The sequence below is a fragment of the Phasianus colchicus genome, chromosome 2, assembly GCF_987193195.1.
Source record: "Phasianus colchicus chromosome 2, bPhaCol1.hap1.1, whole genome shotgun sequence".
Classification (NCBI taxonomy): Eukaryota; Metazoa; Chordata; class Aves; order Galliformes; family Phasianidae; genus Phasianus; species Phasianus colchicus.
In genome coordinates this window covers 10166301-10182369 of record NC_143437.1, presented here as the reverse complement: position 1 = coordinate 10182369, position 16069 = coordinate 10166301, and the positions used below count along the sequence as shown (strand labels likewise).

General features: G+C 38.8%; 1 protein-coding gene across 4 annotated transcripts; it reads right to left on the bottom strand.

Annotated features, from left to right (window-relative positions):
• Positions 1 to 85: 85 nt before the first annotated feature.
• On the bottom strand, positions 86 to 11760 carry GTF2A1L (general transcription factor IIA subunit 1 like). 4 transcript variants are annotated; one of them, XM_031598521.2, is made up of 9 exons: positions 11651 to 11760; positions 10806 to 10907; positions 10143 to 10266; positions 8558 to 8613; positions 7280 to 7373; positions 4991 to 5595; positions 3240 to 3521; positions 2230 to 2319; positions 86 to 362 (listed from the first exon to the last, which is right to left on the bottom strand). In XM_031598521.2, the coding sequence occupies exons 1-9, from the start codon at positions 11669 to 11671 to the stop codon at positions 255 to 257; spliced, it is 1482 nt and encodes a 493-aa protein (XP_031454381.2). In that variant the 5' UTR covers positions 11672 to 11760; the 3' UTR covers positions 86 to 254. The 4 variants fall into 4 exon arrangements, 3 of the variants coding, with proteins under 3 accessions (XP_031454381.2, XP_031454394.2, XP_031454389.2); XM_031598534.2 differs by lacking the exon at positions 11651 to 11760 and adding an exon at positions 11233 to 11625; XR_016463920.1 differs by having other exon boundaries at positions 275 to 362; positions 2230 to 2332.
• Positions 11761 to 16069: the final 4309 nt, after the last annotated feature.

The following is a 16069-nucleotide window of genomic DNA, read 5'->3' as shown; positions in this document are numbered from 1 at the left end:
CAAACACAACATTCTAGTCTTTAAAGCTATTCAATTCAACAATGCTTTCTGACTGGAAAAGTAATGAAATAATCAGAAAAGAATATTTAGTAATTAACAGTACTATTTTAATTTGCATGTATTAACACCAAGAGTTTTACATATGTTAGCTAATTGTATGGGTTTTTATGGCAAAAATATAGAAAGTTTAGTTGTTTCACAGATAGTCTGTAAAGGAACAATGCCAGTCTTAACATACATACAACAGTGAGGTTTCACCACTCTGCATCTCCAACAGCTTTTGCAAAAACATAGTCTTTACCATCAAAGGACATCACTCCATCTTTTAAGAAGAACTTCCATTTGTTTTTACTTCTATGTATCTGAAAACACACACACAAAAAAAAAAATTACACCATCCATTAAGAAAAGGATTTTTTAAAGCACGAATTGGTATGCAAAATTTGGTTTTATTTTAAAACAGCTCCAAACATGCAAGATACTCTTTGAAAATGCCACAGATATTCAATAAAGGCAGCGGACATCAATTGTTCATCCCAAATTCCTTGCCCTCTCCAGGGAACGACTGCCTGAAACTTCCAATTTTCCCATCTCCCTTTGAGAACCACTAATTATAAAACAATCCTCTTACCCCCTCATCTACACCATCCAATATAGAGAAAGGAAACTGTGTGAAAGCAGGAAAAAAAATAAAAAGCAACATAACCATTGTACCACTCCCCAATATACTGCACCTTCCAAACAAGTACAGCTTAACTACAATGCAGTCATTTCCTTTTCCCAAGTGCACGACAAAGCAATACTGAATGCACAAAGGAGTAGGGTAAAAACAAAAGGATGTTGCTCAAAAAGCAAAAACTGCCATACAAAACAGCAAGATAGACTTTGCATGTTATTTCTTATTAAAGACCTGCAAGAAGATCCGCACTACAGGATGTTTATGTTTGATAGCAAAGAAGGAATTTTAAACATCTCTAAAAGTTTCCTGTGTTGTTAGCATCAGCTTATCTTCAAACTCAGGACACGTGGGAATGGGAGGAGAAAAGACAGACATTTTGCTTTTGGCATTCTCTTACAGGTAACAAGATAATTTCATAGGTAACTGTTTCCATCCACTTTCTATTGCATCTATATGTTTTATTAAATCTGTGTTGGTAACTTTGTCTTTTCCAACACCTCCCTCAACTTCCCTAACTGCCAATTTCCAGTGACATCTGATATTACATTTCTTACAGATTTACCTAGTGCTGAACTTCATACCAGTTTAAGAAAAATCACTGAACCAATTTTTCAACTCATTACAGACAAAACTTGCTATAGATGTGAAATCCACTACCTGTAGCATTCGTGGTATCAAATTAAGTTATGGTGCTTCAAACCTTTGTGTACTGGTATCTCTGCAACAACACAGGCTCAATTTCCGATGCCTTCTCCACACACATCCCTGCAGCTACATCTTCCAAAATAGCTACCTTCAGAAGCTCAATCTGTTACACTTTAGTCAAGACAGTTTTCTTAGCAGCCCAATGTTTCCTAGAACACAGATCCCTTTAAGGCAGACCTAGCTGAACATACAAGAATTATCACAAGTCTCTTATGAAAGCATAAAAGCAAAGTCAACTTTTGCAAACTATTGGAATCTTATTCCATATTTGCTTTCAAAATAAGATACATACTTTGCTTTGTCAGCCTTTAAGCTATAGAATGTAAATGTCCAAAACAAACCAAGTACTTCATTTGATCTCTGAAAATTCAAAATAAGGCTCTATTTTCAATATTAAAATAGGGCAAAATGGCCCTTAGCAACTGTTTTGTTTTTCAGACAACAGAATTCTTGTACTAAAATCTTTCAAGAAGCACTTCAAAGTGAGAACTAGGAGCAGTACACACACTTGTTTTCTGTTACACATTTCAAAATCTTAATCCATGGCTAAAGTGCAGCCATGCATCCATGGAACTGTTTGTTTTACTTAGAAGTTAAGGAAGCACATAAGCTTTAGCAGGTTTACAAGTCTTAATTTTGTAATATTCGACCTTCTTCTCTTTCCCCCTGATAGGCCTTTATTAACAATTTGATTATCCTCATTTCAGAAAACAGCACACAAATCTTCAGACTACTGTCAGCTAATTGATCTATTACATTCGTTTTTCTTTAAAAGGCACCAAAAGCAGGCCAGATATGAAGATATTTAAAGCAAGTAAGGGACAAAGAAAAAAAAAATACCATACCTTCTCATACTGACAAACTATCACATTGTTGGTGTCAAACAAGTCCGCAATGTCCAGGTCACTGACATCATCATCAGAATTTAATGGGTCCTAGAGAATAAGACTGCATTTAAGTAGAACTTTACACATATTTGCAAATTAGTGTTGAATATACTTGACATTATACACAACAAGAACAGTGAAGTTTAACACTCAAAGAAAGACAGACTTAGAAGCTATGAAAAATTATGCTGTACAAAGCTCATTTATAAGCATCTTCACATGTCTATGTTCTCAAAACAACAGGAAAAAAAACCATGGCAAAACAAACAAAGTAAAACAAAGCAGAGTTGCTAAATGCCAAAGCTGCACCTGGCAACTCATCAATTGATGCATATTGCCCAGTGTTGTGGTTGATGCCTAATCCCTGGAGACTTTCAAGGGGAGGCTGGATCAGACCCTGGGCAACCTGACTTAGCTGTAGTGTCCCTATTGATTGCAGGGAAGTTGGACTAGATGGTCCTCAGAGGTCCCTTCCAACTCTAAGGATTTTAAGATTCTATGATATATTTTAGATCAGATTCTGCAAGTTAATGCTCTTGTAAATCTCAAGAACACATACACACAACAGCTTCTCCTGAGAAACAAATACACTTGTATTACTGTTCTCTATCCAATTCTCTGTAGCTCTCCAGAAGGAAAAATAAAAATATATTATTTTCCTAATCTTACTTCAAACTGAAAGAAGTCAATTCCAGTGAGGGCAGGCTTTCACCAGAGAGTTTTAATTCTGCTAATCAAGTATTTTAACTGATCCAGTAAACATATGACTTCTCAACACCTTGCATTTGTTCACAGTCCTCCTAACAAGCTCTCTAGAAATTCCTCAGCAGCACCTCCTCTTGAGAAGAAGCACCTAACTATGCACTCTCTGCACTGTACTCCACAGGAGCTGTTGTATCCACCTCAAACACTGAGTTACTGGACCTACTCTATTGTAACATCCTTCACAAGGCTTGAAAGTAAATTACCTCCTCAACAATGTCTGTTTGGGGCTCTTCATTGTCACAGCTGCTGCTAGACTCAGAGTTTGAAATACTGTCAGCTTCTTCATCTTCTTCACCCTCCAGAATCTTCAGATCCTCTGATTCAATAATGTCAATGAACTCATTCTCTTCTGTATCTTTTGTATGTAGTCCTTCTTTCTTGGGAGAACCATCACAAGTTCCATCTAGCTGAATTATGCCTTCAGTGTCACTGCAGATACCCCCCTCTGATTGTAAATCAGATTCCACCTGCTCAGTAGGTTCCATCTGAAAAGAATAAAAAAAGACCAGAGACAGCCTCTGAATTAGCACCACATAGCTTTCATTGTTCAACATAAAGCCTAAGATTTTTGTTTAATAAGTGCCCTAAATCTCATTGCTTTAAGTGGGAGCTTTGAGTCCCAGCCTACTTGTAAACCCCAAGTATGTTTGAAAAACCTTGTTCTTACGTCTACCTCAAATGGAATCAATGTCAAATATTCCCTTAGTAACATAGAAATACATTTTCTTAGACTTTTCTTTAAACTCCATTGTAGTCAAACAACTTAAGCTTCTTCAGAAAAAAAGATACTCATGCTGGCCTCTAGAATTTCTACTGCAAAGAAAATTCCAATAACTTAAAGTATTTCTTATTTTCAAGAAAAGCCAAGATGTATTCATCCCTTTCCCTCATTTCAAAATGCATTTTTAAATAAGATATAAAAAGATGAGAGAGTAAATACTTCAGTTCTTCAAGTTACTGCACATAAAACATTAGAATTTCTGAACAGGGAACTCACAGGACTGTAAAAGGGTTTTAACATCTCAATGATCTTTGGTTTCACATTCAATTTTTACTGTAGCACTAAACTGACATCCACATAAGTTTCTAAATCAAGAAAGTAAGACTACATGTTGACCTTCAGTTCTTCCTCCAGTCTTCATCAACTTGCCCAAGTGTAGATGAGCAAAATAAGATGCTTTCTATTTACTGACATTTTTTGTTACTGTCTATTCAATTTGTATTTAATAGATTTGCCTCAATCTCATATAAACAGTACAACTCAAAGTCAGCACACCAGCCTGAACTTGTAATATTTGCAAATGATTGCTGGAACAAAGACTAATGAAGTCAGGACAGAGGCTTGTTAATTAAAATCATTTAAGTTTTCCAACACAGCTCTAGCTGGATTCTAACTTGTCAGGATTTTTTCCCGCCTTGAAAATACATTTCCTTACTGCAGATTTTCACTTATGAAATCTGACTTTTCATACTTCGCATGGACTCTCAAAGTAACTTAATTGCCCTTCATACATTATGAGTTAAAACTAAACTCTGCTGACATTCCAAAAGCAATTTGACTACAACTGGCCACTCTCCACAAGCAGATTCAGCATCACAAAGACACAGTAGTTCTAAAACCATCATTCACATCTGCTCAGAGACCAGAAAAATCTCAAAAAATAGTCTATAAATCTATGAATGCATTACAACTACCTAACACTTCAGTCTTTCAAATTGATATTCTATGCAATCCAATTTTTTTTCAGTACTATTAGTAACCAAAGTTCTAAACGTAATAAGCAGTCAACTACTCTGTTCAAAACAGGCTCAATAGCAAACTTAAAAATTACACATTTTGTTACTGTTCAGCTGCTTACAGATGCATTTGATCACACCTCATTCAAAGCTCGTTCTTCACACAACCATTTACAACAGATGCATTTTCACCACCTTAGAAATAAAAGGCTCCTACCTTGTCTGTGGGAGCCTCGCTGTCCTGGTCTTTCAGAGCAGTGTTATCATCTAAACTTTTGCCCTTTATAATCAGCTCAATGATATCATCAGACACCTGCTGTTGCACTGATTCCTGAGGCTTCATATCTAACTGCCCCTCCACATCTGGCAGCAGCACACTGCCTGGGTCATTTGCCAAGGATTCAGCGGGAGAAAACACTACAGAGGATCCTGAAGTAAACACAGCTGTATGAACATTGCTGTATTGGGATTTTTCTGTTAACTCTGCACACTGATTCAACACTGCATTAGTTGCAATCTCCTGCTGACTCACTGCAGGCTGCTGAAACAGCACAATATTGGTTGAGTTCTCTGGGTGTTTATTCTGTAAGGCACTTGGTTGAAATACCACAGTCTGTTGGACTTCAGTCTTCTGGGTTTGCAATGTTTCAGCAGTTGCCTGGACAGACGATGTTCTCACTGGAGCAACACTAGCAACATTTGTTTTCAGAACTGAAGGTTGGCCAATGGGCTGAAAAATCTGCTGAAGAGGATGTTGCAGAATACTTGCATCTCCTTGGCCATGTGCAACCATAACAGGCATATTTACTTTATAAAGCTGCCCTACAAAGAGAAGGGTAAAGATCTGCTTCATAAAGTTTAACTACAGAGACAGTAGCAAATACCCAGGTGTTTTGGTTTAACCCAGCAGTAGCTAAGCATAACAATCATTCATTCACTCTCCACCTTCCTGGTGGAATGGGGGAAAAAAATAGGAAGGAGAAAAAAAAAAAATCAAGTAGAACATGTGGGTTGAGATAAAAACTATTTAATAAGATAATGAAAAGGAAGAGTGGAAAAGGATCGTAGTTACGATAATTACATATTGAAAATAAGTGATGCACAAGCAATCACTCATCACCTGCCAATCAATATGCAGCCACTCCCCAAACAGCAGCCCACCTGATGAACCCCCCCTTTTTTTTTCCCCCTCCTTAAACTTTCCTTCTGCATGATGCTACATAGTACAGAATATCTCTTTGACCAGTTTAGGTCAGCTGCCCTGGTTCTGTCCCCTCCCTACAGTTTGTATCCCCTAACCACCTTCCTAGCAGGGCAATAGGAGAACCTGAGAAAAATGAAACATCCTTAGCTCTGGGCAGCACTGCTCAGCACCAGAAACATCAGTGTGTTATCAACATTGATTTTCTCCTAAAACAAAAAATGTAGCATCATACCAGATTCTATGAAGAAAAATAACTGTCCCAGCTGAAACTAAGACACTAGGCAAAAAAAAAAAAAAAAAAAAAAAAAAAAAAAAGGAAGACAGAAGGTATACAAAGTAGTACTTTCCCAAGCACAGTTTGACCCAATTAAGAGCTTAGAAGCTTTCTGAATCAAAGCTTCCATCTAGACTACCATGCTTAATACCCATTTATGGTTTGTGCCTCCACAGTACCCTACGGAAGCAAGCTCAATAATTTTAATGAAACAGTAAACTGATCCTTATGTACAGAGATAGTTCATTCTTTTAAGGCCCTTTCAGCATCCCCACAAAAAGAAAAAAAAAGAAAAAACAATGTACAACCACAAAGCACAGAAAGCTTCTAGTTTATCTGTCTTCCCCTTGTATGTCCTTGTATGAAAACTACCCTAAATGTTGAATGCCTTGTTATGATCAGTGTTAGAATTAAGATGCCAGAACTAAGTTCCCAATTTAATTTATACTTGAAATAGACATCAAGTAGCATTACTGCTGGAAGAATGGCTGTTTAAGAAAAAAGTCAACCCATGAAGTTACCTTCCCACTTATCACAACTTAAGCAGTACAAGTAGATTTTGTACAGCACTACAGATGACTTCATCAGTAAAAGAGAGTGACTAAGAAAAAGGGGTAATGGGTGCTAAGATTTCATTTGAATAAGAAATCAATTCAATTCTGAAACACCAAAACACCATTACTAGTTTAAAACAGAAAGAATGCCCCTCATACAGAACACAACTATTTATGCCCAGACTGACAAAGGCATACATTTATCCGCAGCTGTAAAACAAGCAAACAAAAAAATGGCATCACCTGGCAGCTCATCTTAACTGATGTTACAAGTATACACAACTGACACACCAACTAATCAACGTAATTACTTCCTCCATGCAGCAATTACAAGCTACAAAGGAAGAGGAGGATAACTGGCTCTACCCATCTATACTTTAACTTCACATTTATTTTATCTACTGCACTCAGGACCATCTATATCCATATACGGTCAATGCACTCTAATGTATTAGATCTCCTCTTTAATCTTACCAGATGCTGTCTGCAGAGTCAGTCCAGCTGGTACATGGATGGGATAAGCAACACTGGAAGGGAGAGTAAGAGTTGCACCTTTTTGTGAAGCACCCTAAGAAATGCAATAGGTTTATTAAGTAACAGCACATACTTTATTCTCTTAGAGCCCTAGATGTCACAATTCACATGCCCAAAGGAAAAAACAAGTGACAGCCTTTTTGTAATTACCTTTACTGAAGAGTTGCTTCAGATTTTTGATATATAGGCAGATAGTATTAACTGCAAAGATAATGGCTTGCCCCAAGTTCTTCCATTTATCATATACTGAAAATTAACAAGCCACCGGCAGACCCTCAATGAACACATCATCCAGAACGATACCTTCCAACTCACAGCCTTTTACCTAAGCTTATGCACACTGTACAGGCTTTTCACCTAGGCCTATGAGGACACTCGACATCGTTCTCTTTTCTCCTGGAAAGAGTTGGATATAAAGTTCCTTTTCAAACTAGCTGTTCATGGGAAATGCACATTTTAAATCATGGAACTCACATGTTACACAAACATCTTCCCAGTACTGTTTTTCAGCTTGGCAAGCTCATTAGCTGGAGGTTCAGGAGGCACTCAATACATTCATCATGCTCTGAATGATGATAGGGCATCCTCCCCTACCCTAACAAGTTCTGCTGTGCCAAGAGGTCAGAGTTTATCACTCCAAAAACACTCACTTTTGTCCAATTTCTACACCTCACAGATAACACAGCTTCCAACTTGACTAGTGGCAGCATCTCCCAAGCACACATTACTTTTAACACACTCAGTAATAAGAAAATTGTTGCACACATGTACATTTTCAGTACTACCAATCTGTGGGCTAAATCTGTGCAGTACGTTTTCCAGCACACTTCTGGCTCCACTGCTTGCAAAGCCAACTGCTACATCTCTATCCTTTTTCCACTGCTTAGACAGCAAATGAGCCCTCCCTCCATGAGCTCTTAGCTTTTGTATGGTTTTCATCAAAAATAAAAGAGAGCTAGACATGACACACTGAGTTTCTTCAGCTATGGATTCTCTGCCAGTAAGATTCCTGTTTCCTTGCCTATCATTCCAGGTTGTACAGATAAAACAGTTATTAGAAATGCTAACTTCTTCAGCTCCTAAATATTGCCCTAAGGCATCTATGCAGGGGAAATGCTTCATGTTTGCCTTCCCACCAGCCTGTTAACAACTGACAAACTTAAGTATTTAGATTTCAGAATAATCAAAACAGAAGAAAAGTCACTACAGCTACATTACCAGGTCTGCTGCCATGAAATGCTGAAAGCCTCCTCCAGTTGGAATAACTAAAGAAGCTATTAAAAGGGAAAAGAAAAAGAAAAAAAGCTTATTTAGACAGAATGTCTCAGAAACAGTTGAACATTCAGTTATTTACAGCATGAAGCCTAAAACTAAAGCAATCTAACTTCAGTTCATACACATTAGATCAACAAATAAGCACATCTAGATGAAGCTGCTAGATATACTTCCTTTTACATTTCTTCAAGCTTATGCTGTACTCAGAGCATCAGGTTATACCTTGATATGGGAAACTTGAATTTTATTAAAAGTTCATCCTGGAGATTTTGTTGTAAAGATATTTCTATTCAATGAACTTAAGAAGCTGCAGTGTAAAAGCTAAGTATGCCATTTCTATTTATTAATACAATCAACATACATAAAATGCACTGCCTTGGCAACATGAAGAAAATGTATAAGTTGTTTTCTGCTCCAGCAAATATCCAATGGTGCTAACAGTAACATGGGTATACAAAAGCATTAATACTGACTTAAAAAACAAATCAAAGGGAAAACTTTTGCAAACTTTAGGCACAGAACAATCTATGCATCCCTAATTAGTTTGAAAACATAGGACAATTCAAATCCTACTGAAAATAGACAAAAAAAAAAAAAAGTTCCCTCAATTCAACAGATTTGATTGTGCCTTTCCAAAACATAGGATTAATGAAGTTAATTAAAAGTAAAGCTTCCAATAACAAAAAAAGCCCAAATCTATTTCCCCTTTAATAATGTGGGATAAATAAAGTATCTGACTCCAAAAACAGTTCTTTCAAATAAGACTGTAAAAAATAAACAGATGAAAGGTACCCTAACCTTGAAAGGTTCTCCATGAGCACAAGCACTATGACACATTTTCATTAAACAATCACATATGATTTCTGTTCTTTGTCAGGAAAGGTCTTTGCCCGCTCTCTCAGCTGAGTGTTCCATTCTACCATGAGATTACCATATTGGTCAGGTGAACCACTGAAGCCTTAATCAAGGGGAGTTAAGTCCTGCTGGCTGAGCCTGTGTAAAAGGCACATTCTTTTGTGCATTGTGAATGCTGTTTCTAGTACAACTAACTGAAATGACAAACCAAAAACCTGCACTCTCTTTGAGTAAGGGCTTGAATTTTAAGATGTTCAGAACTAGACTCAACTCCAGCATGACAGAAGAGCTCCAGGGCACAAGCATGTCACATAACCCCCAGCACACATCGTGCCATACATTATAAGGGATGCAAAATCTTAACACATCTGGTGAATTTGCAACTGAAGCTTTACATTTCTAGACTAGAAGCAAGAAGACAAAAATTCTCTTCATGTTTCCCTGTTAGAAATAAATGGCAGATAAAAGTGCAGCTAGACATACCTTTACAACTTTAATCAAAGTTTATTTTTCTCCCTTACTGGTTAAGCTCTGATTTCAGAGCGAGACATACTGTCCTGTGTTACACTAGATATATAAAAAAACATGGCAAAGACCATTCCAGCATCTTCAGGTCTTCCAAAAGATACTTAAAACACTGAGCTATACTTAGACTGCATTTGCAGAGTCTGACCTGCTGGAGCCTGCAAAACATGATGAAAATTCTGTGGAACCTGTAGAGTTAAGTGTGAAGAATGGTGTCTGTGTTTGAAGAGGCCTTCTGTTGCTTTAGACTGCATAACCTTGGTTTCCCAGAGCTGCAAAGAGAATATTAAAGTCAACTGACATCAGTTTTAAAACCACTTATCTTATATATGAATCAGGTATTTCTAGATTTTCCAAAAGTAGAGAATCATAGAACATGCTAAGGTAGAAGCTACACAATAGGATCACTGAGTCCAATTCTGGGCTCCACATCATCCACAACCCAAGCCCTATTTCTCATAGCACTGTCCAAATGCTCCCTGAACTCTGGCAGTTCAGGGCCATGCTCACTGCCCTGGACCACCTGCTCCATGCCCACCACCCTCTGGAGCAGAGCCTTTCCCAACTCCCCAACCCTCCCCTGACACTGTTCAAGGTGAGGCTGCACAGCGGAGCAATCCCTTCCTTCAGCCAACTAGCAGTGCTGTAAACCAGTTCTATACAATAAACATGGCTACAATCACTACTAGATTCTGACTTCCAGAAGCCCAGTACAGCATTTACAAAATATTTATAAATCTAAAAACAGTAAACTGACACACTTTTGAAGACAGAGGAACAGTATTTATTAATAAATGGAAAACCAACAAACCTCCTTCAGGTTTCTTAAAACCTGTTTATCTATTCCCTCTTCTGCAAAGAGGTCCTGAATACTTTCAATCACATCGTCAATAATGGACTTGTAGAGTTTAGGCTATGCCAAAAGAAAATAAAAAAAATTAAATTAGGATGAACAGTAATATTTGTAGTGATAGCATAAAGCCTAATCTGGCCACGTTACAAACTGCACAACATGAATCAAGCACTTCAATACAAGTATTCTGCCAGGTGTCTGCAAGTCTACCAAAAACACAGCCCACTTGTTCTTTTAAGCCTATATGACCCAAGATTGTTCACATTGTTTGAGACAACAGCCACGATGCTATACAGCTGCTAAGTTACGGTAATTTTAACTCTTTAGCTATCAGTATATATCATTCAACTTATACTAATAGGGCTGTAACGCAACATTTTATTACTTCATCCCCGTTGTCTTGGAGAGCAGACCAGCCATAACAAACTTGAAGACGTAGCCATTCAGATCAGAATGGAAGTTAACGAGCTTTGGGCAGCGTAAGGCTTACTAATCACAGCAATCACTACCACCTCAACAGCATACTGATACAAAGGGAAAGATGAAGCTAAGGCAGGACTTGCACTAAGCACAGCTTTAGAGCAAGCACAGCTATTTACTACGCTATATACTAGGCAACAACTCTATAAAGCAACTGAAAAACACAATCATTGCCTTCAAATCAACAAAAATAAAGCAGCGACCACGAGGAGAGCACCCTAGGCAGCCCCTGCTCAGCTCCCTAGTGAACACCCGCCCCGGCAGGCCGGGGGCAGCCGCTTCTCCCCATCCCCCCGCTCAAAGGAGCGGCTGCAGCCCCTCACCACGGGGTTGCCGTGAGCCATGGCGGCAGCCTCCCATAACCGCCCCTTCCGCCTTTAAGGCGCCGTTGCCATGGCGACGCGGCCTGGTTGCCGCCGGCCCCACCCGAAGCTGGAGATATGGCGGGAGAAGCTGAGCTGAGCAGCACGTAGGGACCTGCTTTCTGCAAGGTGGAAAGCTAGAAGTGACTGTGACCACCCACTGCCATTAGCTCCTCTCAAAGGAGGAATTAGTAGCATCTCCGGTAACTGCTGGCTGGAGTAATTACTGTTTTGTGAAGCTGTGCTGCTCTTCGGTTATTATTTTCTCTGGCCTTTGGGGAGGGCTTTATGGGTTTTCTCGTGCTTTTGGCTCCTGTTGATAGTCTCACAGTAATCGTGGCAGTGTGGACCAATAGCTAAAGTGCCGATGCAAAAGCAGCCAAGAAACTAAAGCTTTTGTCTGAGCCTTTTCGGTGGCCTAGAGCAGGTCATCTTGCTGCTCTTTGTCTCCATTTCCTCGCCTGCAAAAAAAGCAGTGCTATTGTAAGATTGCTCCCATTGCCTACTGATGAAAAGTGCACTAGCAAAGCTACAAACTGTTATTAGCAATAGCATCAACTGGAGAAGAAAGTGTTTTCAAAAAACCATGCTTTCCTCTGCTCCCATTGAGCTTCTCTTTTCCTCCCTATCCCTGAAACAGCACATAAATTGCCACACACTGGGTTTCAGCTGAGCACTGGTTACCAAACCCAAGTTTCTTCTTTCAGCTTTAGAGGCCAAAGACTGACCAACACCTGGACTGTACAAGGCAGCAGAGGTGCCCAGTTTGGACCCAGAGCTCTAGCAGAACCTTAATGCAGTCAGAAAACCCAGTTTTTGTTCATGGTGGAAAGGAGGCTTAGTTTGGAGAAGTACGGTTGCCCCTGTGGTGCAAAAGTATACCCAGGAAAGCTGGCTATAAAAGCATATTATCTTGCTCTAATAAACTCTGAAGTCATTCTTACCTCATAAACAGGGAGAAAGCTGAAGCTGTTGGTTAAGTAGCAGCAGTCTGGTACAACTACAGAAATTATTGCTTACATTTGCTGCAATCTGTTCACATGTTAATACAGAGATTTACCAATTTAGCAGTTACATCTGGGAAAACGTTCATTATAATCATGTATGTAGCAGAGCATATATTCCAATCTTCCTTTGCATACCTTCCATCCATACCTATGTTGGTGTTATTCTCCTGATCCTGAGAACCTAGAAACATCTTTTTTCTTTTTCCTTTTTCCTTTTTCTATATTTAGGTAGGTACGTAGTGCTGCCTGACTTGTAAAGAGAAGACTTGCTCTTAAGCGCTGATCTTAAGGCTGGCTTACACAATCTGAAGAATGAAAATATTGTAACGAAAATCCTGACAGACCCTTAATTATAAAGCTAGACTAACACCCACAACATAAAAAAAGAAGCAACAGCCATAATCATATTCTAAGTTGCATTTTTACAAATGAGACAAAGAACAAGTGCTATTTGCTATTGAAGTAATTTTGCTTTGTAACAGAAATGTTTAATGATACTGTCTAGATCTTGAATCAAATGACAATTGCATATTCAGCTGTTCTCTACACCCTGCCATCAACACAAGAAAAAGGCAAGCCACGTTGCTTTGCTTATAGAATAATTTGAATAATAGAATGTATTTTTAAAGCATAGTGTTCATTTGAAACTGTCTGGGAGAGCGCATACCAAGAGAGCCATTATTCTCCTGTCTGATTAGCCCTGTTGTGTTAGCAGAAATAGCAAGAAGCCTTTAGGATCTCACTGGGCCCTGAAGATTGCAGATGGTGATCCTGCAGCTGGTTGCAGCTTATTCATGAGACAGATAAACCTGATACATAGCCATCTATCTGCCAGCATTACCATACGGCAGTTTTATAAAGGTGAAAAACATGCAGAAAGAAAAACGTTTATAAATGAGTTTCTCGCTTACTATGATCTTTCATTTATCCAGGGTGTTACAGAGTTCCTTGAACTTGGAACAGTTTGCATATATGACTTCAAAAAGAGGCGCAGACCGGGGAGCTTGGTTCTGAAGGACTTCTCAGCTGTCTCAAATGGGGGCCAGGTTACTTTGGATACACCCACAAGGACATTTGCAGACCATGGCAAATGAGCTTCACCTGCACTTCAGGTTAACAGTGTGTCTCTGTATGTTTATGTGTCTAACAAATCTCACCAGCACAAGGCACTGTAGCCATATCCTGTGTGTTGTAAATACTTCCTTTATATTGCTGGTAAATACCAAAGCCCCACCACCAAATCAGTGTGTGAATTCCCTTCATGCAGGAACAGCACTCTACACCTACCCATAGTATACAGGTATTGCTTAGGAGAAAGTAAAAATAGAGGGTGGGGATACAACTTTCCAAGACACACAGAAAGGTTGCAGTGGGCATTGCATGCTAATCAAGGCACTTGGTTATCACCTGAGGTCTGGCAACTACCTGATAAAATTTCTGTGAGAAATTACTAGAGGAGATACCTTCTCGCTCAAGTGCTGTGATCAGTGTGTCCATTGGGCAAGCATGAAAAAAAGCCTGGTTAATTACATCCTTAAATTAAATCTTTGAATAAGAAAATCTATGAAAACACCCAATAATAGCAGTACTTAATACTAATTAGCTACTTTTGATGTTGCTGATCTTAACACGGTACCAGTGTCCTGCAACATAAAATGCAAGCCTGTCATGATTTTCATGCTTATGCATTTTCTTAACATTTAACCCCACTCTTAAGTGAAGAAATGCACCAGATATTTTGCCCAAGCTCTCATAAAGCGGTTGGGAACAGTATCTACGTTTCATCCATCTTAATTCAGCTTTCAGTCCAGCCCTCCCCACTGCAGTTTCTTTAACAGCTCTCAAGTGTTTTAGAAGCCGGGCTATCAAAAAGATTAGTATGCTGTTCAGATCCTCCTGATTTTTCAGGGTTTTGTCAGCATTTGGGATAGTGATGCTTAAGGGCACCTCAAACATTCATTTACTGGACAGGTTTTAATTTGTAATTATTTATACTCCTCTTGATACGTGACGTCTAGGGAAGATTTAATTTCGGATGATGAATCTTTATTATTCATTTTAAAAAATACTGTTTTCCAATGCATTACCACTTGAAACACTGTCCTCGGCGAACTCAGATGCTTGGTAGAGAATGCCCTCTGCTGTTAAAAATCAGTATTGCTGCTCTTGAGGAACATAACTGCAGCTCTATGAGAATGTTTCTTAAGTTATTATTTTACAACTGCCATCTCGCTCCTCTTGCCAAGTAAAAGTAATCATTCTTAGAAGAAAGTGGCTGCAGAATCTGGGCAGTCCTTATGCAGCAGCCTTGACATGGGCAGAATTATAATTTCATTTTAAAGATATTGTCTAACACGCTGCCTTTGTTTTCAGTTGTTGATTTAGAGACATGGTGCTCTGGTATCATAACCAATTTTATTAATAGTGTGGTTTTATTATGAGCTTCATCATTCTTTTGGAGATCTGAGACAGATAAAGCTGGGACCTGTGATTTGTTCCTCTCCCATTTATGATGTGTGACTCCTGTTTCCTCAGATGACTCTTCTGTTTTTTACCTGATTCAAATCACTTTATCTGAACTGTAGGAAAGACTTTCCCTGAATTCAATTTAATGATAAATTTTCTGGATATTGGGGAGCATAAGAAGAGCTCTGATCTGTAAAACAGCTGTATAAAAATGGCACTCCTGGTAGACTGATTACACCAAATAGCAGCATACAGCTCTGCTCCCTAAAACACCCAGAAACTCATGCAGCATAAGTAATCCTAATTAAGGATGAGATAAGCCTTGCCTTTCCTGAATACTCAACCTCCCTTCTTGTATCATCTTGAAGAAAGATGATAGCTCTGCTCCAAGGCTTCCCAACTCCACTGTGCTAAGAGGTGATTCTTCTAAAAAATTACAGTTAACTTTTTTATTAATTTTACTAATGAAAGAGCTGTAAAATGGCTGAACGTAGCACATGCTAGGAATAAAGGTTTACATGTTTTCACCTGATAAACAGGATAAGTGGCATGGTTATTTTATACTTTAAGGCAATTCCTTGAAGTGCTGCCCCACAGATCTCTGCCTTACTCATGTATTTCCTCACTGCGACTTCACCACTTCACTATGAATTGCAGCTCATTTCAAGAACAGACTTTGAAATTTCTGAAGGTCTTCAATGATTGTCGCTAGGTTATATTCCAACATCCCAGGGAGTTTGGAGAAGCACTGGATAGGAAAAAAAACGTGGTATTCATTGGCTTACTATTGTTATGTGAATGAGGCAAAAAGCCTGCAGTATACGATCATTACTAGAATATGTAGTTCAGCTTTCTGCGACCAGCATCATTTGAGACTAGGATGACATCCCCCACTCATACACACAGT

What these genes read in the sequence shown, in the direction of transcription:
- GTF2A1L (XM_031598521.2), bottom strand. Translation starts at nt 11,671, where the DNA reads ATGGCTCACGGCAACCCCGTG. An exon ending in TTTTAAGAAACCTGAAGGAG is followed by an intron (nt 10,267 to 10,805) that starts GTTTGTTGGTTT and finishes TTCTCTTTGCAG; the next exon opens with CTCTGGGAAACCAAGGTTAT. An exon ending in AAACAGACATTGTTGAGGAG is followed by an intron (nt 2,320 to 3,239) that starts GTAATTTACTTT and finishes CTTATTCTCTAG; the next exon opens with GACCCATTAAATTCTGATGA.